General features: G+C 56.4%; 1 protein-coding gene across 3 annotated transcripts in view; it reads left to right on the top strand.

The window, feature by feature from the left end:
- Nucleotides 1–11,916, top strand: part of HIP1 (huntingtin interacting protein 1) — a 143,042-nt gene extending 131,126 nt beyond the window's left edge. For all 3 annotated transcript variants that reach the window (XM_062180678.1, XM_062180680.1, XM_062180679.1), the window contains exons 23-31: nt 711–821; nt 1,566–1,624; nt 1,835–1,928; nt 4,126–4,226; nt 4,462–4,567; nt 5,249–5,372; nt 5,540–5,601; nt 7,692–7,800; nt 8,326–11,916. In XM_062180678.1, the coding sequence (XP_062036662.1) occupies nt 711–821; nt 1,566–1,624; nt 1,835–1,928; nt 4,126–4,226; nt 4,462–4,567; nt 5,249–5,372; nt 5,540–5,601; nt 7,692–7,800; nt 8,326–8,378 (819 nt within the window). In that variant the 3' untranslated portion in view covers nt 8,379–11,916. The remainder of the gene's footprint in view (nt 1–710; nt 822–1,565; nt 1,625–1,834; nt 1,929–4,125; nt 4,227–4,461; nt 4,568–5,248; nt 5,373–5,539; nt 5,602–7,691; nt 7,801–8,325) is intronic.
- Nucleotides 11,917–26,855: the final 14,939 nt, after the last annotated feature.

Here is a 26,855-nt window from a genome sequence, read left to right as displayed (position 1 = left end):
AGCAGAGCGCCAGTTCAAGTCCAGGCTGCTCTGCTTCCAATCCGGCTCCCCGCCAATGCACCTGGGAAAGCAGCAGAAGGCGGCCCAAATCCTTGGGCCCCTGCCTCCCACGTGGGAGACCCAGATGGAGCTCCAGGCTCCTGGCTTCTGCATGGCCCAAGCCCCAACTGTTGCAGCCATTTGGGGAGTGAACCAGTACATGGAGGATCTCTTTCCCTGTCTCCTTCTGTTTCTGTCACTCTGTCTTCCAAATAAATAAAAGACTTTTAAAAAATTAAAATCTTGGGCTTTGCCATCTGTGAGACCCAAGTTTGGATCCCTGCTGTGCTGTGTAGTCGGGACCTTTTGCCTCTGTGTACCTTGGCTTCCGCAGGGATGGTAAAGGCTGTGGAAGCCAAGTTCAAGAAGGGCCGAACTCATTAAGAGATCATCGTCTGTGATAAAGTTTTCAAAACGCCCCCCACGTAGCAAACACAGCTGACACAGTGCACCTGCTGGGGTCAGGCAGTGACAGCTTCCTGGGGCGAGTGAGGACAGGAGGAGGAGGAGGAGGAGGAGGAGGAGGAGGAGGAAAGGCGCCTGAGATCCCAGAGTCCCCAGGAGGTCTGCGGAAGCCCCCCTCCCCACGTGGCTTGCAGGTGTTCCGCAGCAGGGCCCCTCCCCCCTCCGCTGTAAGGGCCACACTTCAGCCTTTGTGACGCTGTTCACAGGAGCTGCTGCCCAGGGGCCTGGACATCAAACAGGAGGAGCTCGGGGACCTGGTGGACAAGGAGATGGCAGCCACTTCCGCGGCCATCGAGGCCGCCACGGCCAGGATAGAGGTAGGAGGTCTCTGCGGGGCAAGCTGTGCCCGGGTGGCAACACCCGGTGCACGTGTCACAGTCTCTCATCAAAGCCGCAGACACACGCCCCTCCCCCACCCCCATTCACCCACGCCAAACCAATCCAAGGGTCGGAAAAGAGTAAGTCCTTGCGGAAGGGCAGTGAGCCGTTTAAGGATCCACTCCTCCGGTGTGAGCACGTCCGGGGGTCGACTTCCAGACGGACCCCTTCCGAGCCTTCCGACTGCTGTTGGGATCCCTGCACCATTTCCACAATGGCAGCAGTCGTCGTACCCACGCCAGGGCCGGCTGCACGGGCGACATGAGACAGTGCCCACCTCCCTCTGGGTGCCAGGCACTCGGGAAATCGGTGGCGCCCCCTCATGGGAGGTAGCAGTTCATTCATGGAAAGCTTAGCGGGCGCTGTGGGGAAGGTCCCAGGTTGCTCCCTCGCTGGAGGGGCCCAAGCCACCCGCCAAGGTGTGAACACCTGCCTCTGGCACCCCCCGGGCCTGTAGCTATCAGGGTTCCGCACACACAAGGTGCCAAGTGAACAGGTGTGGAAAGAGCGCACAGCCTGTCCCACCTGCTGTCACCACCCATTACACAGAGATGGGGCCAGAGCCCTTCCCTGCCTGGGGACTCCCCGATTCAGGTTCCCCAGCTTCCGCAGGGAGGTACAGCAGAACCGGCTTCTCGGTCCTGGAGGTGCGTTTGGAAAACTGTGCTTTTTTTAAAAAACAGGAAATGCTAAGCAAATCCCGCGCAGGAGACACAGGCGTGAAGCTGGAGGTGAACGAGAGGTTGGTCTGAGCGGCGGTGGCACCCGTGTGGGCAGGATGAGTCTCGCTGGCCGGGCACTGTGCTCTGCAAACCCGTTCGGGGGTCAGAGGGGAACTGAGCTGCCCCGGGGCGACAGCATTCGCGGTGACAGTGAGGTCGCTTCGCCTGCCCTGCTGTCCTCGGGGCTCCCACGTGCCCCCGGCCCTGACTCCCTGCTTTGCTTCTCCCAGGATCCTCGGCTCCTGTACCGGCCTGATGCAAGCCATTCAGGTCCTGATTGTGGCCTCCAAGGACCTCCAGAGGGAGATCGTAGAGAGCGGCCGGGTAGGCACACAGGCTGGGCCCGCAGGTGGGGAGCGCAGGTCTGACTCCGGGATTCCTGGGGTCTAGCGGCACTGCCACCCCTTCCCATGATCGGTCATCAGCCCAGGGGTCGGGTGGCCCAGGCCAGTGAGTCTCCACTGTGACCCCAGCTGGGGAACCCTCGTTTTTTTTGTTTTGTTTTGTTTTGGTTTTTGGTTTTTTTAAAAAAAGACATTTATTTATTTGAAAGGCAGATTTACAGAGTGAGAGAGAGAGAGAGAGATCTTCCATCCACTGGTTCACCCCCCAAAATGGCCACAATGGCCAGGACTGAGCCGGGACAAAACCAGGAGCCTGGCACTCCATCCAGGACTCCCACAGGAGCCCAAGCACTCCGTACCACCTCCCACTGCCTTCCCAGGCATATCAGCAGGGAGCTGGATCAGAAGTGGAGCAGCTGGGACTTGAACCGGTGCCCACATAGGATACCAGCTTGGCAGGTGGTTGCTTAACTTGCTGCGCCACAACACCGGCCCTGGGAACCCTCCTTACACAGCACGTCCAGGCCCTCCGAGAGGAACAAGGGCTTCTGGAACCTGGGCAGATGGACATGTGTGCCTGGGACCAACATTTCCCAGGAGTCTGGCCATGTCTCCTTCCATCTGAGTCCGCTCCCTGCTGTCTCTCACAGCCAGCTCTGCTGTCACTGGGCTGTTGGTCCCTGCCTGGCCCAGTTTGTCTCTCCCTCTAGAAAGGGGCCCAGGGAGGGAGCCAGCAGCCGTTTCTGCTTTGGGGGTGCCCCCTGATCCATCTGGGCCTGGCACACTGGCAGACACTAACAAAGCCTGAGAATGTTCTGGAACTCCAAGTAGACGTAATGCTTTGTAAATTATTCACCTTGACCTCCCATCTTTTGGGAAATGGGGGAGAGCAGCTAGACTCGCCCCAGTCATAACTGACTCATCGCTGAGTGTGTTGAGTTCTGATATCTCAGTTCCCCTTGAAACCCACTGTGGATTAGTGCCAGGACACCCCCCCCGCCACCCCCCACACACACACGCAAATGCCAAGTTGCTTATTTAAAATGGCATAATATTTGCACATAATCTATACGCTCCCTTCCATAACTTCTGTTTTTAAGATTTATTTATTTACGAAGGGGAGAATGACAGACAGAGAGAGAGAGAGATCTTCCATCCACTGATTCACTCGCCCAAAATGGCCACAATGGCCAGGGTTGGGCCAGGCTGAAGCCAGGAGCCAGGATCGCCATGTGGGTCTCCCTCATGGGTTGCAGGGGCCCAGGTATTTGGGCTAACCTCCACTGCTTTCCCAGGCCCATTAGCAGGGAACTGGATCGGAAGTGGAGCAGCAGGGACTCGAACCAGCGCCCCAAGGCTGGATGTCAGCATCGTAAGCAGCGACTTAGTTTGCTGCCCAACATTACCCGTCCCCTCCCGTAAACTTCAAATCCTCTCTACGTGACTTAGGCCAAATACTGTGTCAGTGCTATGGAAGCAGCTGCCCCTACTGTATGATTTAGGGATTACTGACAGGAGGAAAAAAATATTCCCACCCCACTAACTCTGAGCAGTGGTTTGTTGAGTCCACAGAAGTAGGGGACTTACAGTAGGAAGATTGAGGTAGAGTAGACGTGCCCAGGACTGGCAGTGTGCAGTGGCCCCCGGGGGAAGCAGAGTCGCCTCTCTGGGTCTTGGTTTTCTTTTCTTTTCTTTCTTTTTTTTTTTTGACAGGCAGAGTGGATAGTGAGGGAGAGAGATAGAGAGAAAGGTCTTCCTTTTTGCCGTTGGTTCACCCTCCAATGGCTGCCATGGCTGGCACATCGTGCTGATCCGAAGCCAGGAGCCAGGTGCTTCTCCTGGTCTCCCATGCGGGTGCAGGGCCCAAACACTTGGGCCATCCTCCACTGTACTCCCGGGCCACAGCAGAGAGCTGGCCTGGAAGAGGGGCAACCGGGATAGAATCCGACGCCCCAACCGGGACTAGAACCCGGTGTGCCAGCACCGCAAGGCGGAGGATTAGCCTGTTAAGCCACGGTGCTGGCCTGGGTCTTGGTTTTCTCCCCTGAGCAATGGGACGGGACCACTGGTTCCCTCCCTGAGTTACCACCAGGACCACCCAGGATGCTTCGACCGAAGCGGTGGACCCAGATCAGGTGTGCGGTAAAAGCTGACCCTTCTTTCCTTTTCCCTCTCAGGGCACTGCGTCCCCTAAGGAATTTTATGCCAAGAACTCTCGCTGGACAGAAGGGCTCATCTCAGCCTCCAAAGCCGTGGGCTGGGGAGCCACCGTCATGGTGTAAGTGGCTACGGCGCCCGGTCCGCTCCCTCGGTCCCACTCCCTTGAGCCATAGTCCCCTGGAAAGTTACCAGCTGTGGTTGGTAAAGACTGAAGGCTTCACAGAGAAGCTGGAGTGACAGGGGTGGGGCTGGCATTGTCCCCTTCTGGTCTAGACAGGGCCGACGGGAGGGGCTGCAGCGGGTGGGCCCTGGGCTGCCTCTGACCTGGCCCTTGTCACATTCTTTCCTGGCAGGGACGCAGCTGACCTGGTGGTGCAGGGCAGAGGGAAATTCGAGGAGCTCATGGTGTGTTCGCGCGAAATTGCTGCCAGCACAGCCCAGCTGGTGGCTGCATCCAAGGTAGGACCCCGTGGCTCGACCCCTGGAGCCTAGGGACCATCTGCACAGTGCAGCTGGCCTCAACAGTCAGGGTGTTGGGGTCCCACACACAAATCGTGCCTCCCCAGACTCCCATGCTGTTCTCCATTAAAGGCATCTGGTCTGTCGCCAAAGAGCCCCCGTCCCCAGCTCCCCACGCGAGGGTCCCAGCCACACCAGCACCTGATTAGCAGCCCCGACAGACATTCAAGGAGGGGTGGAACCAGGTCACCTGGCTTGGCTCCCATTCCACAACCAGCGTCTGCCCCTCCCTCCTTCGTCTTGGAATTGAACACTGCCCCCCGCCCCCACCCGGCGCCCCTCAGCCACTGGTCTCGCCACACCTGTAGCCAGCTCAGATCCCAGCGAGGGCTCTTTAAGACTCCTTATCTCTTATGGTCCCAAATGGGTTTCCACAACTAGAGCAGGTGATCCGAATCGGTGACAACGCCAGCGCCTGGGGCCCACCGAGCGGATGGGCCAGGAACGTTTGTTTATGTTATAGACGTGCCAGGAGCTGACCCCATAGGCAGCCGTTTGCAAGACATTGGTGGGTGATGATGTGGATCGGGTGTTTAAGAACCATCAGACCCAGCGCCGCGGCTCTGTCCTTGCTGCCACCCTTAGATGCGGAATGAACCTAAGTCTACTCTGTCATGGCAGGTGAAAGCCGATAAGGACAGCCCCAACCTAGCCCAGCTGCAGCAGGCGTCTCGAGGAGTGAGCCAGGCCACCGCCGGGGTCGTGGCCTCAACTATTTCGGGCAAATCACAGATCGAGGAGACAGGTGCGCTCCAGGGCCCACCGTGAGCCCTTCACGCTTCCTTCCTGCCCGGGGCCCTCGGTTCCTTTTCCATGCACGGCCTTGGCATCGGCGTCCGCGTCGGCCGCCTCTCGAGTCTGCGTCAGCCACGGATGTTTTTCTCCAAGCCTTTCTGTTTTCTGTCCTTGCAGACAGTATGGACTTCTCAAGCATGACACTGACCCAGATCAAACGCCAGGAGATGGATTCCCAGGTGAGAAGCTCAGCTCTGAATCTAGGTGGTCCCTAGTGCTGAGACAGGGACCCCCAGTGTTACTCCCCTGGAGGGAGACCAGGGGGAGAGACGGACTCTTGGGGTGGAGGGGCATGAACACAGGTGCACCCACCAGCCCAGGACTGGACTCAACCCTTGCCCAGGACTGAAGTTGAGACTGTCCTTCCTCTAAATGCCACCAGGGATGTCCTAGAAGTCTGCAAATGCCGTTCACTATTTATGTTTCAAAGGCAGAGACAGAGAGAAGAGAGAAAAGAGATCTTCTTCCCTGTGCTTGTCCACTCCCCTAAGTGTCCTCAGTAGCCTATGCCGGGCTGGGCGGAAGCCAGGAACCAGGAGCTCCATCCAGGTCTCCCCAAGTGGGTGGCAGGGACCAAAGGACCTGAGCCATCACCTGCTGCCTCCCAGGGTGTGGGAAGCTGGACTGGCAGTGGAGGGAGCCAGGACTTGAATAGGGCTTGAGGACACGGAACATAACCACGGCGCCAGACACGTCCCCGAGATCCTGTTGGCTTGAAACCCCATCCCTCTGGGAAGAATTGGTACCAAGTCCTTGTCCCCAGCCTGTGTCTATCTCCTCCCTGACCCCGACCCGTGGGCCTGGGTGCAACACCCCTGGCTTCATCTCATGACCCCTGGCAGCTTTCTCGTCCCACGCGTGACACCGTCCGTCTTGCCCGTGCATTGCCCTCACAGCCTTTGTCCCTCCCGGTCTCTCTGGAGAGAGCCGTACGCAGTTCTCCAAGGGGCTGAGCTCCTTGGACCACCGTCACCGTTATTGGTCACCTTTTTGTTACTATGACAAAATGCCTGAGCAGCTAAAGCTAGGAAGAGAGAGGATTTGTGCAGCTCACCCTTTCTGGAGGCTCAAGTTCAAGTTTGACCTTGGGAGGGCGGGGCCAGAGGCTTGGCTGGATGATTTGGGGAATACTGACAAGACGAAAAAAATATTCCCACCCCACCTGGTGATCCAGGCTTTGGTAACCACCCCTTTTGCACAGGAACCGCCTTCCAAGGGCCCGCCCTCGTGATCTCGGGACCTCCCCCAGGCCCGCCTCCCAGATAGCACACATGAATAGTTTCTCATCTTCTCGGTACTGTTAACTTACGACTCAGGGTTTTCATATTCCCCTGAGTTCGAGAGCCAAATCCTGTTCAAACCATATCCACCATCCAGGTGCCAGTCCTAAAGTGACTTCCTGAGCGAGGCCTTTGCTGGCCCCCTTAGTCAGCCACACCCCTCCGTGTGTCGTTTTCCTTACAGTCTGAACTTTGCTCGTTCGGTTATGTCTTGTCCCCTGCACGGTAAGCGTGTCGCCCCTGTGTCTCCAGCACCTGGAACAGACGTTCCGGGACATGCTGAACGCTCAGCAGATATTAAGTTAACAAATAAATTATAAACTTAACTCACCGCGGCTCAGTGAGTTAAGCCGCCACTTGGACTGGCATCCCACATCAGAGTGCCAGCTACTCCACTTCCCAATCCAGCTCCCTGCTAACACACCTGGATGAGGTTGAGTGCTTGGGCCCCTGCCACCCACGTGGGAGAGCCAGATGACTTGGGCCTGGCCCAGCCTCGGCTGTTGTAGCCATTTGGGGAGTGAACCAGTAGATGGAAGAGTCAGTCTCTCTCTCTCTCTCTCTCTCTCTCTCTCTCTCTCTCTCTCTCCTTTTCAAATAAGTAAATAAATATTTCAACTAGTTAATTGATTAACTTGGTGAAGCACAGGGCTAACCCAAGAACCACCTCTTCCTTTAGTAAGGCTGTCCGTAGAGAGGCCTCCTGTCTGGACTTTCGGGGTCCTGGGATGGAAGGAGAGGGGTTCCCGCTAGCCTGGAACCCACCACGTGGGTAAGCTAAGCGCTAGAGTCGTCTGCAGTAACTTCATCACGTGAACAGGACCTTGGCCATCGGTTTGTAAAGGCATCATTCATTCCCAGTGGAAGTTGTCAGCGGCAAAGGCTGGGAGCCGCTGGCACAGGTGGATGGATGAGACGACCAGAGAGGGCGGGGCAGAACAGAGCGAGGACTGGGGGTGCCACGGAAACCCTGCCTTCTCTCGGCACAGGTCAGGGTGCTGGAGCTGGAGAATGACCTGCAGAAGGAGCGTCAGAAGCTGGGAGAGCTTCGGAAAAAGCACTATGAACTTGCAGGTGTCGCCGAGGGCTGGGAAGAAGGTGAGCTGACCCCGCGGGGCCGGGCCCGCCCGGTACTGAGGGTAACTGAGGATGGGTAGATGTGTGTGAGGCGAAAGCTGCTGTCGTCACCCGTGAGACCCAGCCATCGTGGGACGGACTCACTCCCTGGGTGACTCCCCGGGAGGCGGGAGTTTGTCATGAATGACTGGCGCTCAGGCAGGTGAATTACAAGGTTGAACCTGTCTTGAGCCAATAGGAATGTCTACAGGAGGAGACGCGGAGTGGAGGGGCTGTCCCGCCTGCCCCGCCCATATTCTGCCATCAGTCAGCCAGAGGTGGCACGTGCCCAAAGATTCTTGACTCGTGTCTACCCTGGCCGACTGTGGCAGCCGCCTTAGCTGGGTTCTGCTCCTCCTAGACACAGCAGCGGGGTGTCCGGGTGACGCCGCGGTTGTGACGATCGTGTGGCTGAGAGCCCCAGGCAGGGCAGTTTCTGGGGTTCAGCCGAGCACATGCGTGCGCGCAGGCAGCGCCGCGCCACGTAAACCGTCGTTGTCGTTTTAGGAACAGAAGCGTCTCCACCTACCCCGCAGGAAGCAGCGACCGAGAAAGACTAGAGCCCGCCCAGCGCCCCGTAACGTCAGAGTGTAAATCCTCGTGACCCTTCTGTGCGTGTGTCATTGCCCCCGCCACAGACCCCAACCCCTGGACACCCCCGCTGCCCAGTGCTGTGGGCCCGCCCCTTGCAAAGGCGCCCCGCACCCTGGCACCCCCTCTGTGCGAACCTGCCACCCACCCGAGTCCCGAGTGTCCGGGCCGGCCTGTGCAAGCCGGGGAGCAAGCCCAGGTCCAAAGAGGCGGGCACATGCGGCTCCCGGGCAGCCAGCGCCTCTCTGGTCGAACCCCGCAGTGGTCGGCGGCCTCCCTCTGGGGCGCCTCCGCAGGTGGCCAGCGTGGCAAGGGGAGAGCTCACGCCTTTCCTTTTGTGTGTGTGTGTGTGTGTGTGATTTTTTTTTAATTCTTATCAGCCTTTTCCGTTTCATCCAGGCACAAACTCGTGCATGTCCGAGGGCTGGTGGGTATTCCAGCCCAGGACGCTGCACTGGGTCTGTGCTGCCGGCAATGGCAGGAGTGTCCAGGCTGCGAACGCCATGGCGATGGCCCCCCACCCGCACCCCGGGCGCTCCGGGTTGCCTAGGGGCCCCCACGCCACGGCACTCACAGCCATGGTGCTGCTCGGGCGTCACCTTGGTGCTCCACCCCAGCCTCCTCCTCGCTGGGTGTCCTGCTGAGCATGCGCTAGGCAGCCCAGGCCGCTCGCCAGGGTCGGCGACAGAGGCAGAAACAGAGCGCGTGCCTTTGGTCCCTAAAGCCGTACCCCAGCCGAAAGCCTCTGTCCAGCCTCGCGGGTGACAGGGTCCCAGGACGAGTGGATGGAGCCGTGCACACGGCCCAGGCCTTCGGGGGCCAGCTCCTGGGGGGCCCCAAAACCTTCCCACGTGTGCTTGAACGGAGCGGCCAAGGGTGGCAGCGCAGCTCCCCCCGCTCCGGAGCTAGTCCGTGCCCCGGCCCGCCCAGCAGGGCCTTTGGAGGGAGCCGGGCCACTTCCTCGGCCACATGTCTGCCACGGCACCCTCTGAACAGTTCCACGTTCTACCCGTTGGCTAGACCCCGACGGTCAGACAGCCCTGCCCGCGTCAGGAGTACCCCCAGCGCGGGGCTGGGCCCTGTCATATTTATTCCTAACTTCCGGGGAGCAGCGAGGACTCTGGGAGCCCTCGGGATCTCAGGTGTGGCCTTGTGAAGGTTTGCACTGCTGCCCTGCCCTGTGACATCGTCCGCAGGGCTCCCAAACGAGGCCCGAGATGCCGCTCCTGGACTGTTGCTGGCCTGCACCTCCACCCAGCCCACCCCCCAGAGCACGCGGCTTCCTTGGAGCGTTTGGATTGGGAACTCGAGGCGGGGGAACCACTGCTCCGACTGCTTCCAGCCCGCCGTCCCAGGACAGGATGAGGGCAACAGGAGCAGCCTCCTCCAGGCAGGCGGCCGGCCAGCACTTTTCCTCTCCCAAACGGACCCCAACAATTTAAGTGCCCTTCTGAGCTCAGAAAAAAAAAAAAAAAGAAAAAAGAAAAAAGAAAAACAACGTCTTCCTTCTCTGTAGCAGCTCCTAGGTCGTAGCCAGCTTCCCAGGACCTGTCCCAAGGAACAGTGCTCAGCTTCGCCTCGCGACAGGTTGTGAGACTTCTGTCTGATCACTGTGAACCAACTCCCTCCCCCGCCCCACTCTTCCTCTGCATTTTCTAAGTGGGACACTCACAAAACTCTCTCCCAGGAACTCTGATTCCCGTACTCAGGCCCAGGAACCTCCGGGCCAGGCCACGAAGGTGTCCAAGGTGCACGCCGGGCAGCCTTCGCACTCCGCGTTCGTCCGTCCCGGGGAGCAGTGTGTGGCAGCCTTGACTCGGCTGTGCCAATCACGCCCATCCTGGGGGTCGTGGCCGCTCAGAGTCGCGTGTCCACGTCGCCAGGGGCGGGGAAGGCTATCTGATGTGTTCGATCGTAACCAGACGGCAGTCTCCAGAGGATAACACTCCCTCTAAAAGAAGCCATGATAATTTCGTAAACCTCCCTGGGCTCAGCCTGAGTGATGGAACAGCCAAGAAGGCACTCAGACAGGAGCGCGCACCAAGGCAGCGCCACGCAAGGCAACGGCCATCTGACGTCACGTGGTTACCTCGGCGCCAGCCAAGCGTGAAAACCGCTCCATTCTTGAACCAGAATCCAAGAGCCGGGCCTCGGCTAGTCTAAAACAGACTGTGTGAGTGTCGGCGTGTACTGCCTTGGATTGAAACAGGAAGTGGCGTCTCAACGCTAAAAAACGAACCTCACACAGCTGGGCTGACGAGTCTCTGGGCGCCAGCAGTGACAAAAGTATCCACGGGTCTCTTCCTTTGGGGACCGAAGCGTGCGTGGGTCAGGACAAGACAGGGCGGCCACAGAATTACACCTTGGGAATGAATACGCTTGAAACACATGTTATTTAATTTTGTAATACAGTGTTCTAATCCTGTTAGAATAAGCATATCTGTGTAAATAGCAAGGGGAAAAAAAAAAACAATACGAGACCTACCTTTGTGGGTCGTTTTGTATCCAAGCGAGGCGTTGAAAGCAGATAATTTAGATTGCTGATGCTGCTGCCGCCAGCGGTGGCTCGAGGCTCGCTCCTGAATCACAAGGCCCAACCCCAGAGGCTGGAAGACCCACGCACACTGTCCAGAGCACATCTTTCTTGCAATTGTTTCGGCTACCAAGTCAGACAGCGAGGTTTGTACCAGGTAGCGCTGGGCTGACAGCGGCCGTGTCGTGCGGCTCGGGTCCCCGCGCTTTGGTCTCTCGGCTCCAGGATGGAGGAGCTGGCTGATGACGGTGGTAACATTTGGTAGACGCCCTGCCACCTGCTGCGACCTCTCCAAGTCTCTGGAAGCCCCCCTCCCCCGCCAAGGACAGCCTTCAGCCCCTGGGCTGGCCTTCCTGCCAGGATGGCAGTGGTCTTTCTCTGCCATCCTTGGCCCCCCAGAGACTGCACCACCCGTAGCATAGAAAGCCACCACTCCCAGCCGGAGGCGGGTCTGCTCCTCCATCGCCCAGGGCCACAGCAGACATGGGACCAGCCTCCACCCGCCCCAGGAGCCACAGCGCCGCGGGTGGACACCATCGGGTCCCATTCTGAGTGGATCCTTCCAGAATGTGTTTTGCAGGTGACCCTCAACTACCTCAGGTTTGAAGGCCCTAAATGAACCCGGTTACCACCCATGGGGACAGAGCGAGGGGTTCGGTTCCATCTCGGTGGTGATGCGCACGTCTCAAACTTACCCACAGACTTTCGCGCTGAGGTTTGCAGGGTTGGGATTGGTTTGTTTTTCTTCCATTTGTAACCTCTCCTCCCACTTGCATTAGGATAGTTCCCATGAACTTCAATTGTCACCGAGTGCTCGCCTGCCCAGGACAGGTAGCCACTGGTCTTTGTTTTTCTTCCAACAATACTTTTGTTACGCTCTCTGGACCCCTCTTTGTACAATACAGTGTATCTGTGTTTCCCGTTTTGTTTGTGTTTTTGTTTTTGTTTTTTTCAAATAAATATTTCAGCCTGGCAGTGGAGAAGAGTTGTGGTCGTCAGCCAACCAGAGAGAATCTGAAAACTTGCATTTATGTCCCCAAGTTCATGTGGTCCCCGTAGCTCTGCACCTGGGGGAACAGATTGTAGAAACATTTGCTTGTGCTTTTTTTTTTTTTTTTTTTTTTTTTAAGATTTAATTGAAAGGCTAAATGGCACACAGAGAGATGACTGGCTAGCACACTTCCATCCACTGGTTCACTCCTCGCAAATGGCTGGGGCTGAACCAGGCCAAAGCCAGGAGCCTGGAACACCCTCCACGTCTCCCATGTGGGTGGCAGGGGCCCTAGCACCTGGGCCATCTTCTGCTGCCTTCCCAGGCACATTAGCGGGAAGCTGGATGGGAAGTGGAGCAGCTGGGACTGGAACCCGCACTCTGATACAACACGCCTCGCCTGGCTGCAGTTCCAGCCCCTTGGAGAGGGGCCCTGTCCCATTGGCAGCTTTTCAGGACTATAACGAAATGCCCGAGGGCAGGCTAACTAGATAAGAGGTTGACTTAGCTGCAATCCAAACAGCATGGCCCCAGGGAGCTTGGAAGGGCCCCTCTAGCTGTGTTGTTGCATGGCCATCGGCCTCACTGGGCGCCACCTAGCGGGCTCCGTACTAAGCTAAACACCAGCATGGATTAAGTTCCGCCCTCATAGTGCCATTAACAGAGGACTTGGGGCTTAAACCCTTGCATGAGATGGGGGGAGGGCACTACTCAGATCACAGCACTGACCGTGCCAATGATCACAGAGCAAGCGCCTAGGTGGCCAGTTGGCTCCTGTATCTAGAAGGCCAGGTCTCTCCCTGCAATCTGGGGAATCAGGCCGGGGCTGCTCCCTCCCCACCCTGGAGGTGAACACAAAGCCTGCTGCCTTCAGATCCGGTGTGACTACTGAGGGCAGAAGCAGCTCATGTCGGCTGTCGCATCAAGGCTCAGGGCAAGGCGCGGCTAGGAAAGGACTGGCGGAACCAGGCTGGTTTCTGCCATCGGACTGGCTACAACCCAGTGCTGCCCGGTGTGAGGCCAAAGGTGCCTCCTGGCAAGAGATGCAAAGCGGAAGAAGGGCTGGGGGTGGGGAAGCGGAGTTGGCCCCAGTGATGGTGACGCATCCCGTAAGGGACAGGAAGTAGCCAGGAGCTGGTGTTGCAAGTGCCCGGTGGGAAACGGATGTGGACAAACCTGGAGGCCTGAGCCCTGCGTGCCGTGGCACAGTGCCAAGGTGATCCTGCCCCATTTGCACACCACCAAGAGAGTGGACGGTTCTTGGGCACACCTGTCCGGCCAGTCGCTCCCAGAGCTCAGGTGTCCAAAAGGCCAGGCATGAGGACTGTGTTGGGGACACCCCTCTCTCCGTGGAAGTTTTCTGAGTCCCCTCCAGGTCCAGCTGTGGCCCCGGCCAGCCATGCTCTCCAGGCAGAGGCCTTCTTCCCGCCAGGGGCGCACTGGCCCTCAACACCCCCCACCTGCTCATGGCTATGACCAGGTGTCCCCGGGGCTCTGGTACTTACCCTGAGAGGTCTTCCTGGGGTTCTATGGCCCAGCCCTGGCTAAGCCACTCGCTCTGGCCGGCAGACTGCTGGGACGAATGATAAGCTCTGGCCACCAGAATGATGGCCTTGATGGTGGGGGGGGGGCCGTTTTGGGGGGATAGGATTTATACAAATAGGGGACAGAGTTGCCTGGGGCCTTGGGGGAAGGGCTGCCAATGTGAGAAGGAACACAGGTTGAGATGGGTGAGTGGGAGGCCAGGCCAGCGCTGCGCTGATCCTAAGCCAGGAGCCAGGTGCTTCTCCTGGTCTCCCATGGGGTGCAGGCGCCCAAGCACTTGGGCCATCCTCCACTGCCCTCCCAGGCCACAGCAGAGAGCTGGCCTGGAAGAGGAGCAGCCGGGACTAGAACCCAGCACCCATATGGGATGCCAGCGCCACAGGAGGAGGAGGATTAACCAAGTGAGCCACGGCGCCGGCCCCGTGTGGATCCCTTTCCATGTGACTTGGGAGCGAATGGATGGATGGATGAGCGGATCCCCTGGAACTCTGCGTTCTTAGACATCCTACACACGTGTGTGCATCCATTCGTGTGTGGGCCCTGAAATTGTCAAAGGAAACCTTTATGTTCCCTGTCCTCGAAAACCGTGTTCACCAAGTCACGCTTTGTTCTCTTTTTTTTTTTTTTTTGACAGGCAGAGTGGACAGTGAGAGAGAGACAGAGAGAAAGGTCTTCCTTTTGCCGTTGGTTCACCCTCCAATGGCCGCTGCGGTAGCGCGCTGCGGCCGGCGCACCGCGCTGTTCCGATGGCAGGAGCCAGGTGCTTCTCCTGGTCTCCCATGGGGTGCAGGGCCCAAGGACTTGGGCCACCCTCCACTGCACTCCCTGGCCACAGCAGAGAGCTGGCCTGGAAGAGGGGCAACCGGGACAGGATCGGTGCCCCGACCGGGACTAGAACCCGGTGTGCCGGCGCCGCAAGGCGGAGGATTAGCCTGTTGAGCCACGGAGCCGGCCAACGCTTTGTTCTCTAATGTGGCAGACGCCGGGAACGCGGCAAAAATAGACCTGGCTGGCCGCACCCTACTGGAGCACACAGGCTATTGAGGGAAGCGTAACACAATCCAATAATCAGAAAACACAGTATAACCACACTGAACTTGGCAAGGAAGGAAAGTGATCGAGGGTTCTGAGAGCAAACCAGGAGGGGGCTGGAAAAGCTTCCCGGACGAAGATTGTTGAGCTAAGACAAAGGCCAAGGAGGTGTTACCTAGGCAACGAGCTCCCAGTAGCAGGGGCTGCATGTGCAAAGGCCCTGTGGGCAGGGGGACCCTAAAGAGAGGCTGGAGCCCCGACACTACAAGAGGAATCTCAGCCAGCCCCGTGGCTCACTTGGCTAATCCTCTGCCTGCAGCGCCGGCACCCTGGGTACTAGTCCCAGTTGCTCCTCTTCCAGTCCAGCTCTCTGCTGTGGCCCGGGAGGGCAGTGGAGGATGGCCCAGGTCCTTGGGCCCTGCACCCGCATGGGAGACTGGGAGGAAGCACCTGGCTCCTGGCTTCGGATTGGCACAGCGCTGGCCGTGGCGGCCATTAGGGAGTGAACCAACGGAAGGAAGACCTTTCTCTCTGTGTCTCTCTCTCACTGTCTATAACTCTCTCTCTCTCACTGTCTAACTCTGCCTGGCAAAAAATAATAAAAAAAAATTTTTTAAAAAGGAATCTGGACAGAAAGGCAAGGGGCAGGTCAGCCGGACAATGGAGAGACATTGATAGGCTTCTGGCAAAGGAGCGACAGGATGAATTAGGCATTTGTGAAAAGACCGTTCTGGTTGCGATGTGCAGGAGGAGGCGGGAGGAAACTCGGTAAGGAGGCTACTGTGACAGCCCCCGGGAAGGGCGGAGGAAGGGGAGATGAGCCGGAGAGATGGGGAGAAATGGCCGGCTGCAAAGACGGGTACAGCGTCGAATGGACAGGCCTCGGCTTGGATGGGGTGTACCAGAGAGGGGGTACCCCTGAAAGAACCAAGGCCCTTCTTTTAGGGCCTTTGTGGGTAGAAAGACAGACGTGCCCATCAGAAACCAAAGGCTAACCTGGACCTGGTGGTGCCAAGCACGGGGGAGGGGCGTGGCCTCAGCGGGGTCACCCACTCGGGCCTGGAACTCTGAGTCAGCCGACGAGAAGTTGAAGGCAACTGAAACTACAGTTGAGAAGGCAGGGGTGTGTGTGTGTGGGGGGGGGGGTAGAAAGAAGCTTCCGGAATGGAAACTTGAGGACTTCCAGGATTTACAAATAGCCAGGGACAGGGGGCTAAGTTCACCAGGGACCTTAGGAAGGCCCTGGGGAAGTAGGAAGAGAATCAGGGGCTTGGAAAAAACAAGAAGACAGTGCTTCCAGGAGTGACACGTGAGCCACTGTGGCGAATGCGCGTGACGACAGTGACAGCATGGGGGCTGCTGCGAGGCATCTGAGAGGCAGAGTTACAGACAGAGGGAGAGAGACACAGGTCTTCCATCTACTGGTTCACTCCCCAAATGGCCACAATAGCCAGAGCTGGGCTGATCCAAAGCCAGGAGCTTCTTCTGGGTTTCCCACGTGGGTGCAGGGGCCCAAAGACTTGAGCCATCTTCTGCTGCTTTTTTCCAAGCATTAGCAAGGAGCTGGATCGGAAGTGGGGCAGCCGGGACGGGAACTGGCGCCCATATGGGATGGCAGAGTCATAGGCTTGTTATGTTATGACACCGGCCCCTCAAATTCTTTTGAAATGAGTCATTTCCTGACAGTTACATCCTCTCGATGTGGGTCCGTTCTCCGGACCGTTGCTGAGTTATCATTCACCAAAGACTGTAGGAAATAGACAAATAAAACCAGGTCCCCTCTTTGAGGGCCACCCTGGGTGGGAAGACAGACATGCACATCAGAAAGAAATGGGACCCTGTCTTGGGAAATCCAGCAGTCAGGATTCACAGGCAAGAGGAACAAGGCAGGGGCCGGCGCTGTGGCGCAGCAGGTCAAGCTGCCGCCCGGTCATCCCATATAGGCACTGGTTCGAGTCCCGGCTGCTCCTCTTCCAATCCAGCTTTCTGCCATGGCCTGGGAAAGCAGTAGAAGATGGCCCAAGTCCTTGGGCCCCTGCACCCGCCTGGAAGACCTGGAGGAAGCTCCTGGCTCCTGGCTTCGGATTGACGCAACTCCAGCCGCTGTGGCCATCTGGGGAGTGAACCAGCAGATGGAAGACCTCTCTCTCTGATTCTCCTTCTCATTGTCTATAACTCTACCTCTCAAATAAATAAAATAAAATAAACAGTGGGAAATCTCCAACTGTACTAGGGTGCCCCGTCCCTGGAAGCCCCATCAGGAGCCGGCACCTGCTGGGGTCCCACTCAGCGGGGATCGGGGCGCCCAGGGAGCCAGCGCCTTGGAGGACTTCACGCCCCTAGGGGACGAGTTCTACTTGGGCGAGAAGTCATCGGACTGGGTTCCCGGAGTCCGCGAGATGACGACCGGCTGTTCCCCTCTGGGCCACTGGGAAGCTGCCTGGCCTCGTTGCCTGGCAACCGGCGCGTCGCGCACTTCTCGCGGGAGACGCCCTCTGTGACGCGAGAAACGCGGTGCACGTCGGGAGCACGCGGTGCACGTCGGGAGCACGCGGTGTCCTCCGCCTGCAGCGCTGGCCGGGGCGGCTGGGAGCTGCGGGCCGGGCGGGCCGAGTCCGCCGGGTCCGCCGAGTCCGCCGGGTCCGCCGGGTCGGGGCCTTGCAGTGCCGCCGCCCGGATGTCGCAGGGCCAGGTAAGCCGGTTCCACACCTTGGGAGCCTCTGGGCCTGTGGTGGGCGCCGACGGGGTAGTGGACGCCGGCCTGGGGTGGGGGGGCGCGGTGAGGAGGGTCCAGCGCCCCGGGAGGAGCCGTGGGCCGCTCCCTCGGGTCCCCCGACGCCAGTGCCCTGTGCCCCGATGCGGCACCGTGTTCACCAAGATGGTCTCCATGGCTCCCAGATGCTCCTGTGTGCCTGCGGATGGAGGGCAGCTGGCTTCATCATCATCATCATCATCATCATCATTATTATATTATTATTATTATCATTATTATTTTAAAGAGTTTTAGAGAGAGATCTTCCGTCCGCTGGTTCACTCCCCAAATGGCCACACCAGCCAGGGCTGGGCCAGGCCAGAGCCAGGAGCTCCATCCGGGTCTCCCACACAGGTGCAGCGGCCCAAGGACTCGAGCCTCTTCCACTGCTGTCCCAGGTGCACCTGCAGGGAGCTGGATCCGAGGTGGAGCAGCCGGGACGAGAGCTGGTGCCCCTGTGGGATGCTGGTATGGCAGGCGGCGGTGGCTTTACCCACTACCCCACAGCGCCAGCCTGCCCCAGGGCAGCTTGCTGTGCCCGTTTTCCCACCTCGGACTGTGTCTGGATCCGCAGTCAGCTGTGGTATCGGCTGCCTGTCGTGGGTCCTTGTCACTAAGGCCTGAAACGGACGGAGTTGGTGCCTGGCCAGCCGCATCGCGCTGGGAGGTGCGGCCCTAGTCAGCCGTCTCCATCACTCAGATCCTCGCGTGCCCTGGGCTCTCTCTACCCCCGCCCCCACCCCTGCCTCTGTATTTTAAATAGTGTCTATCGCCGGCGTCACGGCTCAATAGGCTAATCCTCCGCCTGTGGCGCTGGCACACCGGGTTCTAGTCCCGGTCCGGGCACCGGATTCTGTCCCGGTTGCCCCTCTTCCAGGCCAACTCTCTGCTGTGGCCAGGGAGTGCAGTGGAGGATGGCCCAAGTGCTTGGGCCCTGCACCCCAATGGAGACCAGGAGAAGCACCTGGCTCCTGGCTTCGGATCAGCACGATGCGCCGGCCGCGGTGGCCATTGGAGGGTGAACCAACGGCAAAAAGGAAGACCTTTCTCTCTCTCTCTCTCTCTTACTGTCCACTCTGCCGGTCAAAAAAAGAAAAAAAAAAAAAAAAGAAAGAAAGAATAGGTGGGCACTAAAGCAGATGTGTAGGTGGTGACGGTGACCATGGGGAACAGCATAGTAGGAAGTCACTGGTTTCATGAGGTGGTCAGGGGCGCCCTCCCTATACCCGGGTGGGAGCAGGCCATGCTGGCTGTGCCGATACAGAGATACGGAGAGATCTTCATCCGCCGGTCCGCCCCCCCCACGCCTGCAATAGCTGGGACTGAGCCAGGAACTCCACGTGGGCAGCAGGGACCCAGGAGCCTGCACCACCGCCTGCTGCTTCCCAGGTGCGTGAGCGGGAAGCAGAGGTAGGCGCAGTCCCAGACGCTCGGATGCGGGAGGCAGGCGTCCCAAAGACGGCCCCCCCTGCACACTACACCTGCCCCGCCGTGTTCCTTTTCTCTTTGTTTAATTCCGTTATGATCACAGAACCTACAAGGATGCTTCAAAAAGTCTGTAGGAAAACAGAATGAAAAGATAACTTTATTTGGGGGCAAAGAAATCTGGAGATCTATGCTTTTTTTTTTATTATTTTTTTTATGGTACACATTCCCATGAAATTTCAAAGACTGCTCATAACTTGTGTGACTTGGGTTCTTTTACATTGCTCAAGGTGTGTGTTATGATGGGTCCAGGGGTGTCTTGGTGAACGTTCCGTGTCCACGTACAGAGAATCTGTGTTGTGTCCCTGGCGGATGGAGATCTCCACGTCAGTTAGGTCCCATTGGTTGATGAGGTTGCTCAGTTATTCTGTATCTTTTCTGCTTTTCTGTCCATTGATGGATGGTCCTGGTTACAGAGACAAGGATCTATCATTTTTTACAGTTTTGTCTATTTGAAAGGCAGACTTAGAGAGAGAGAGAGGTCTTCCCATCTCCTGGTTCACTTCTCAAATGGCCACAACGGCTGGAGCTGGGCCCTATCTGAAGCCAGGAGCCAGAAGATTCATCCAGGTCTCCCACATGCGTGCAGACGCCCAAGGACTTGGGCCATCTTCCACTGCTTTCCCAAGTGCATTAGCAGAGAGCTGGATGGGAAGTGGAGCAGCTGGGACTCAAACCAGCACCCATATGGGATGCCAGCGCTGCAGCCAAAAGTTTTACCCACTACGCCGCAGCACCGGTCCCTGAGACAGAGATCTTTAAATCCCCAAGTATGATTGTGTATTTGTTTATTTCCCCTTTCAGTTCTGTGAGTTTTTTCCTTATATATACATATATATATTAAAGATTTTATTTATTTATTTGAGAGGTAGAGTTACAGAGAGAGGGAGACAGAGAGAAAGGTCTTCCATCCACTGGTTCACAACCCAAGTGGAACCAACCAGTGTATCTGAAACTGGGAGCCAGGAGCTTCTTCCAGGTCTTCCATGCGGGTGCAGGGGCCCAAAGGCTTGGGCCATCTTCTTCTTCTTCTTCTTTTTTTTTTTTTTTTTTTTTTTTTGACAGGCAGAGTGGACAGTGAGAGAGAGACAGAGAGAAAGGTCTTCCTTTGCCGTTGGTTCACCCCCCAATGGCCGCTGCGGCCGGCGCACCACGCTGATCCGAAGGCAGGAGCCAGGTGGTTCTCCTGGTCTCCCATGCGGATGCAGGGCCCAAGCACTTGGGCCATCCTCCACTGCCTTCCCGGGCCACAGCAGAGAGCTGGACTGGAAGAGGAGCAACAGGGACAGAATCTGGCGCCCTGACTAGGACTAGAACCTGGGGTGCCAGTGCCGCAGGCGGAGGATTAGTTTAGTGAGCCGCGGTGCCGGCCTTGGGCCATCTTCTACTGCTTTCCCAGGCATAACAGAGAGATCAGAAGTAGAGCAGCCAGGACAGGAACCAGCACCCATATGGGATGCCGGCGCCACAGGCAGAGGCTTAGCCCACTGCGCCACAGCGCCCACCCCTCTTCATATGTTTGGATGCTGCACTGGCATATTACACCCGGGATTGCTGGGACCCCTTTCCTCATTGTCCGTGGCCTTTCCTTTATCTGAGGGACACTTTGACCATTAGTAGAACTATTCCAGATTTCTCCTTACTGGTGTTCTCATGGGATGTCTTGTTTTATCTTTTTTTTCCTTTTAACCTAGGTAGGCCATTTTATTTATCGGGACCTTCCTCCTTGCACTTACATACATCGTCATATTGACGGAGGCCTCTAGTGAGGTTTTCATTTCTGTTAAGGTATTTAATTTTGGCTTACTACTCCTATAATTCTTTTTATTGATATTCTCATTTTGTTCATCCATTTTGTTCCTGACTGAGTGTCTGTATTGGGCATATCTGAGATGAGTTATCTAAAGTTGTTGGATGATGATTGGACCTTTAGCCTAGTATTTTTTTTATTTATCAAAGTATTTTAATAAACATACAAATAAATTAAGTTTTTGTGCAATTAGCATAATACTTTAAACTTTTGAAAACCTGTTCTTAAATTTTTATAGAAAGTTTTTATTTAATAAATATAAATTTCATAGGTACAACTTTTGGATTATAGCAGTTCTTCCCCCCATACCTACCCTCCCACCCCCAAACCATCCTACCGCCTACTCCTTCTCCCCTCCCATTCTTCATTAAGATTCATTTTTAAATCTCTTTATATACAGAAGATCAACTCTATACTAAGTAAAGATTTCAACAGTTTGCACCCACACAGACACACAAGGTATAAAGTACTGCTGAAGGCTAGTTTTACCATTAATTCTCATAGTACAGCTCACTAAGGACAGAGATCCTACATGGGGAGTAAGTGCACAGTGACTCCTGTTGTTGACTTAACAATTGACACTCTTGTTTATGACGTCAGTGATCACCGGAGGCCCTTGTCAAATCAGAGTAGCCGGGTTCCCTACCCACCCCCTGCTCCTGAGCAGCTTCCTGCTCACACAGATCCTGGGAGGGACCCTGTGAGGGCTCAGGTAACCGGGTCCTGCCGCCCGCGTGGAGACCTGGATTGAGTCCCAGCTGCTGGCGTCAGCCTCAGCCCAGCCCTGGCCAGTGCAGACATGTGTGGAGTAAACCGGCAGATGGGAGCGCTCGCTCTCGCTCTCTCTCGCTCGCTCTCTCTCTGGGTTTCTCCATGTCCCTCAGATAAATAACTCTTGAAAACGTTGTCCTGGTAATGTTTCAGTCTGGGGAGACAGCCGGGCTTCCGCAGAAGCAGGTTATGGTGAGTTCCTCCTCTCTTCCTGTGCGCAGGCTTAGTTTGTTGAGTCACAATGTGTCAAATGTGGTACCAAGCCCCGGGCAGTTGCTAAGTTTTGCTTGCTAAGGGCTGGAGCTCCTCTTTCATTACTTTTCCGAACTGTCTTTGCAAAGTATAAATTCCTTGTGTTTGTGTGAAAGATCTTCAGGAAGTTCATGGAATGCCTGTTATGAAAAAGAAAAACATGCCTAGATTTCAGCGTATATTGCAGAGTAGACACCTTTTAGTTCATTTTTCCACGAACTTGTGCAGTGCCCTCATGTGGTCACTGAAGTTTCTGTCCCATTATCTCCGCAGCCGGCTGGTGACCACACACAGATTTCCCTAAATGTCCGTCTCCAAACAGGGCAGGCAGAGGCGGGCTCTGCCTTGTGAAATCTGAATGGTGCCCAGGAGGAAGCCACTGCTGCTGAGGGAGTCCAAGTCGCCAAGGCCGGCATCTGCGCTGGTTCTCAGAGAGCCACCAGACTGACCAAAACGCAGAAACCTGAATTTCCGGGGCCTTCCCCGCCTGCCCTGGCATCGCCCGCTGCGGCAGGGCTGGGGACTGGGAGGTGCTGCCTGCTTTGCCTGTGCCACTCGTGAAAGACCAGCCCTCTCTCCCTCTGTCGTCCTGAGTACCCCTCTGGGAGGTGGGAGTTCCTGGTCACGTTCCCGAATTCCAAGCTGACTGATCACACCACTCCTCCCAGCTCAGGCGTGGCTTCCGTGGAGGAGCGCATCCCCGTGGCCTCAGCTCTGCTGCCTTGAGTGATGGGCGGGGGGGAGGGGGGAGCGGTGCTGACAATCTCTGTCCTTTTGATTGATGGATTTGGAAGATTTACGTTTAATATAATTTTGGAGGGCCACTGTTGTAGCACAGCGAGCTAAGCCTCCACCTGCAGTGCCGGCACCTTGTATCAGAGCGCCAGTTTGAGTCCCAGCTGCTCCACTTCCAATCCAGCTCTCTGCTAAATGTGCCTGAGAAGGCAGCTGAAGATGGCCCAAGTATTTGGGCCACTGCCACCCATGCGGGAGACCCAGATAGAGCTTTGGGGTTCAGGCTTCAGTCTGGCCCAGCCCTGGCTGTTGTGGCCATTTGTGATAGTGTCGTCCTAAATATCACCTCTGGGAACCACATGGGATAACGTTACAATCTTACTGTCTTCCATCTAAACCCATTTTTAAAACTTTTTATTTTTTAAAAATTTTTTAAAGATTTATTTGACTTGAAAGAGTTACACAGAGAGAGAAGGAGAGGCAGAGAGAGAGAGGTCTTCCATCCGCTGGTTCACTCCCCAATTGGCCACAACGGCCGGAGCTCCGCAAATATGAAGCCAGGAGCCAGGAGCTTCCTCTGGGTCTCCCACGCAGATGCAGGGGCCCAAGGACTTGGGCCATCCTCCACTGCTTTCCCAGGCCATAGCAGAGAGCTGGATGGGAAAAGGAGCAGCTGGGACTCGAACCAGTGCCCATATGGGATGCCGGCACTGCAGGCAGTGGCTTTACCCATTACACCACAGCGCCGGCCCCCTAAACCCATTTTTTTAAAACTCCAGAGATTATACTCACCCAGTTACTCACCCTCATTATTGGGTTTCCTCCACTCCCGATGCTCTAAGTTAGTTATCATTTCCTTTCCACTTCTAGTGGAGCAGGTCTGGTGCAATCAGTCTGTTCGTGTTCCTTCATCCCATAATACCTGTGTTTCACTTTGATTTCTGAAAGAGATTTTCAGGGAAAATAGAATCCTGAGTCATCAGTTATTTCAGTACTTTAAAAATGTTTCATAGGGACTGGCATTGTGGCACAGCAGGCTGAACTGTCTTCTGCAATGCTGGCTTCCCATCTGGGGGCCAGTTCGAGTCCTGGCTGCTCCATCTCTGATCCAGCTCCCTGCTAATGGCCTGAAAAAGCAGTAGAGGATGGCCCAGGTGCTTGGGCCCCTGCACCCACGTGGGAGACCCAGAAGAAGCTCCTGGCTTCAGCTGTTGTGGCCATTTGGGGAGCAAACCAGCAGATAGAAGATCTCTGTCTCTATCTCTATTTCTCTCTCTCTCCTTCCCTCTCTCCTTCTCTCTCCTTCTCCTCTCCATGCCCCCCCCCCAACTCTGACTTTTAAATAAATACATAATCCTTTAAAACATTTGTGTCACTGCTCTCTCCTGTGTGGCTTCTGGTGAGAAATCCATAGTCACTCGAATTGTTGCCCCTGTAGGTAATCTGTAATTTCTCCCTAGCTGCTTTCAGGATTTTTTTCTTTATCTTTAATTTTCATGTGATTGTGATGTGGCTGCACCCTGATCTGTTTGGGTTATCCCGTCAGAGTGCGCTCACGTTCTTGAATCGGTAGGTTGATGTCCTTGGCCCAGTTTGGGAAGTCTTCAGCCATTGTTTCGTGGAATAACTTCCTGTGCGTCCCACTCTCCTCCTCTCCGGCCACGCGTGGCACAGCGTTTGTTGTGTCACGGCCATGCATTCATTCTTCTCTGTCTTCTCTGTTGGTCGGACTGAATGGTTTCTGCCGGCCTGCCTTCAAGCTCACTGCTCTCTGGGTGTATTTCCATTCGAGTTGAGCCCATCCAGTGAGGTTCTTACTTCGTTACTATAATTTTTAGTTCAGAAATTTGAATTTAGTTCTTTGTGTCTTCTTCTATGGGACTCTTTCAGTTTGTTTCAAGAGAGTTCACTTAGTGATGTTCCTATGCTCTACGATCCTTATTCCATAGTTCCTAACACCTTTGTTGTCGTCCTGCTTTATCATCTTTAAGAAAAAAAGATTTGGGGCTGACACTGGGGTGCAGTAGATGGAGCCTGCCCCACCGTGTGCTGCCCAGGGGACCCCACATTACAGCTCACTGCCGTGTTGGTTCTGACTGTTGTCACACGTGGGCCAGCTGGAAGGCAAGGCCAAGACTTCAGATGCTCAGTTTAAAGAAAAAATCCCTTTTTCTTTTTTTTTTTTTTGACAGGCAGAGTGGACAGTGACACATTCGAGGTGCTGGTGATGAAAATCCTGCTCATTTGTGTGTTAGGCCTCCTGGTCCTGCCGTGCGGCCAGCAGTCTCAGCCCAGTGCACGGCCCAGACCCTCCTGCCAAAGGACCTGCCCGTTAGCCCCGTCTGCCTTTTCATGCTGGCTCAGGAGCCCCGCCCCCCATCTTCCTCATCTGGCCGTTCCCTCATTCCCTCGGGGCCTCCTCTGCGTGTGACCAGCCTTGGCCTCTCCCCTCCCGGCTGGACTTGCAGCATGATTGCTGGGAGGATTAAACAGAGTATAGGTCTGGCACACAGCAGGGCCTCTGGCCTAGAATAAGCTGGCATTGCATAGCGGGGGTGTTTATAGCCCTCGCTCTGGCCTGGCCTCAAACATCGCCCCGACCGTGGATGGCCTCCCGGCAGGCAGCAACAGTACAGGGAAGTCAGACTCCTGGGGCACTCATGCACCAGTGTGCGAACCTGCATTGAGAGCCCCCGTCTACTGCGCCCTGTGTCAAGGAGGGAAGAGAGGAGGCCGTCCACCCTCCAGAGAGTGGCAGCAGCCCATGGGAGAATGCACTCAGCCGGTCGCTGTGACTGTCAGATGGCCTGCAGGTTCAGTGGACACCAAGTGCCGTCAGTCACCCCCCCGCCCTGCCACCACCCTCCGCCCCGTGTTTGGTCTCAGAGAGGGGCAGCTGTCAGGCCGTCTCAGAAGACCAAAGACCAAAGGCTTTGGTGGCAGCAGGAGGGGCGGAGTCAGCCTGGCAGGCCGCAGAGCAGCCCTGGAATCTGGGTCATGTGTCTGTCTGGGTCACGTGACCCCGCTAATGCTACTGCACAAGATCCTCCGCCATCTGGTCCCCAGGGGATGTCCACTTGTGTCCCCGGGCGAGCGGGTGATTGTGTCTGATACAGTGTGTTAACACCTGCAGCTGCGGCACCGGGCTGATTTTCTTTTCTTTTTTATTTTTTATTTTTTTATTTTTTTTTATTTTTTGACAGGCAGAGTGGACAGTGAGAGAGAGACAGAGAGAAAGGTCTTCCTTTTGCCGTTGGTTCACCCTCCAATGGCCGCCGCGGTAGGCGCGCTGCGGCCGGCGCACCGCGTTGTTCCGATGGCAGGAGCCAGGTGCTTCTCCTGGTCTCCCATGGGGTGCAGGGCCCAAGCACTTGGGCCATCCTCCACTGCACTCCCTGGCCACAGCAGAGAGCTGGCCTGGAAGAGGGGCAACCGGGACAGGATCGGTGCCCCGACCGGGACTAGAACCCGGTGTGCCGGCGCCGCAAGGCAGAGGATTAGCCTAGTGTGCCGCGGCACCGGCCATTCTTTTTTTTTTTTTTTTAAGATTTATTTATTTATTTGAAAGAGTTACACAGAGACAGAAGGAGAGGCAGAGAGAGAGAGAGAGGTCTTCCATCTGCTGGTTCACTCCCCAGTTGGCCACAATGGCTGAAGCCAGGAGCCAGGAGTTTTTTGCAGGGCTGAAGCTGCGCCGATCCGAAGCCAGGAGCCAGAAGCTTCTTCCAGGTCTCCCATGTGGGTGCAGGGGCCCAAGGACTTGGGCCATCTTCCACTGCTTTCCCAGGCCATAGCAGAGAGCTGGATCAGAAATGGAGAAGCCGAGACTTGAACCGGCGCCCATATGGGATGCCAGCACTGCAGGCGGCGGCTTTACCCACTCCCCAATTGACTGCAACAGCCAGAGCTGTGCCGATCCAGAGTCAGGAGCCTCCTCTGTGTCTTCCCACATGGGTGCAGGGCCCAAGGATTTGGGCCATCTTCTACTGCTTTCCCAGGGCATAGCAGAGAGCTGGATCGGAAGTGGAGCAGCCGGGACTCGAACCTGCATCCATATGGGATGCCGGCACTGCAGGTAGCAGCTTTATCCGCTAGGCCCCAGCGCTGGCCCCATGGTGTTGATTATCAAGAAAACTCGAATGTGACTCCGGAGAGGAGACCCACAGCTCAAGACACACTCAACCCAAAGTACAAAACAAGGAGGGAAACTCCGCTCGCTCCCGATCTGAACTGAGGAGGAGTGGGGAGAGGACAGGATGGAAGCCACACGCCGCCCACGGTGTTGCTGCTGCCCCTCGTGCTGTGTCTCTGCACCCAGAGCTGCTGTAGAGAGGCAGAGGCAGCCGCAGTGTGTCCCTGTGTCCACAGTCACCGTCCTTACCCAGAGGAGACTGGGCAGACCTGATTTGCCGCGTCTCCTGTCCTGGGCCCACCAAGGAAGGGCCGCCCTACAGCTTCCTCACAACATCCACCTGGTGGGAGTGGCTTCCCCCACTGTCCTCTCTGGTCTCCCTGTGCCAAGTCACTGCCGGCTGGAGGC

The sequence above is a fragment of the Lepus europaeus genome, chromosome 21 (assembly GCF_033115175.1).
Source record: "Lepus europaeus isolate LE1 chromosome 21, mLepTim1.pri, whole genome shotgun sequence".
Classification (NCBI taxonomy): Eukaryota; Metazoa; Chordata; class Mammalia; order Lagomorpha; family Leporidae; genus Lepus; species Lepus europaeus.
This window is presented reverse-complemented; position numbering and strand designations above follow the sequence as displayed.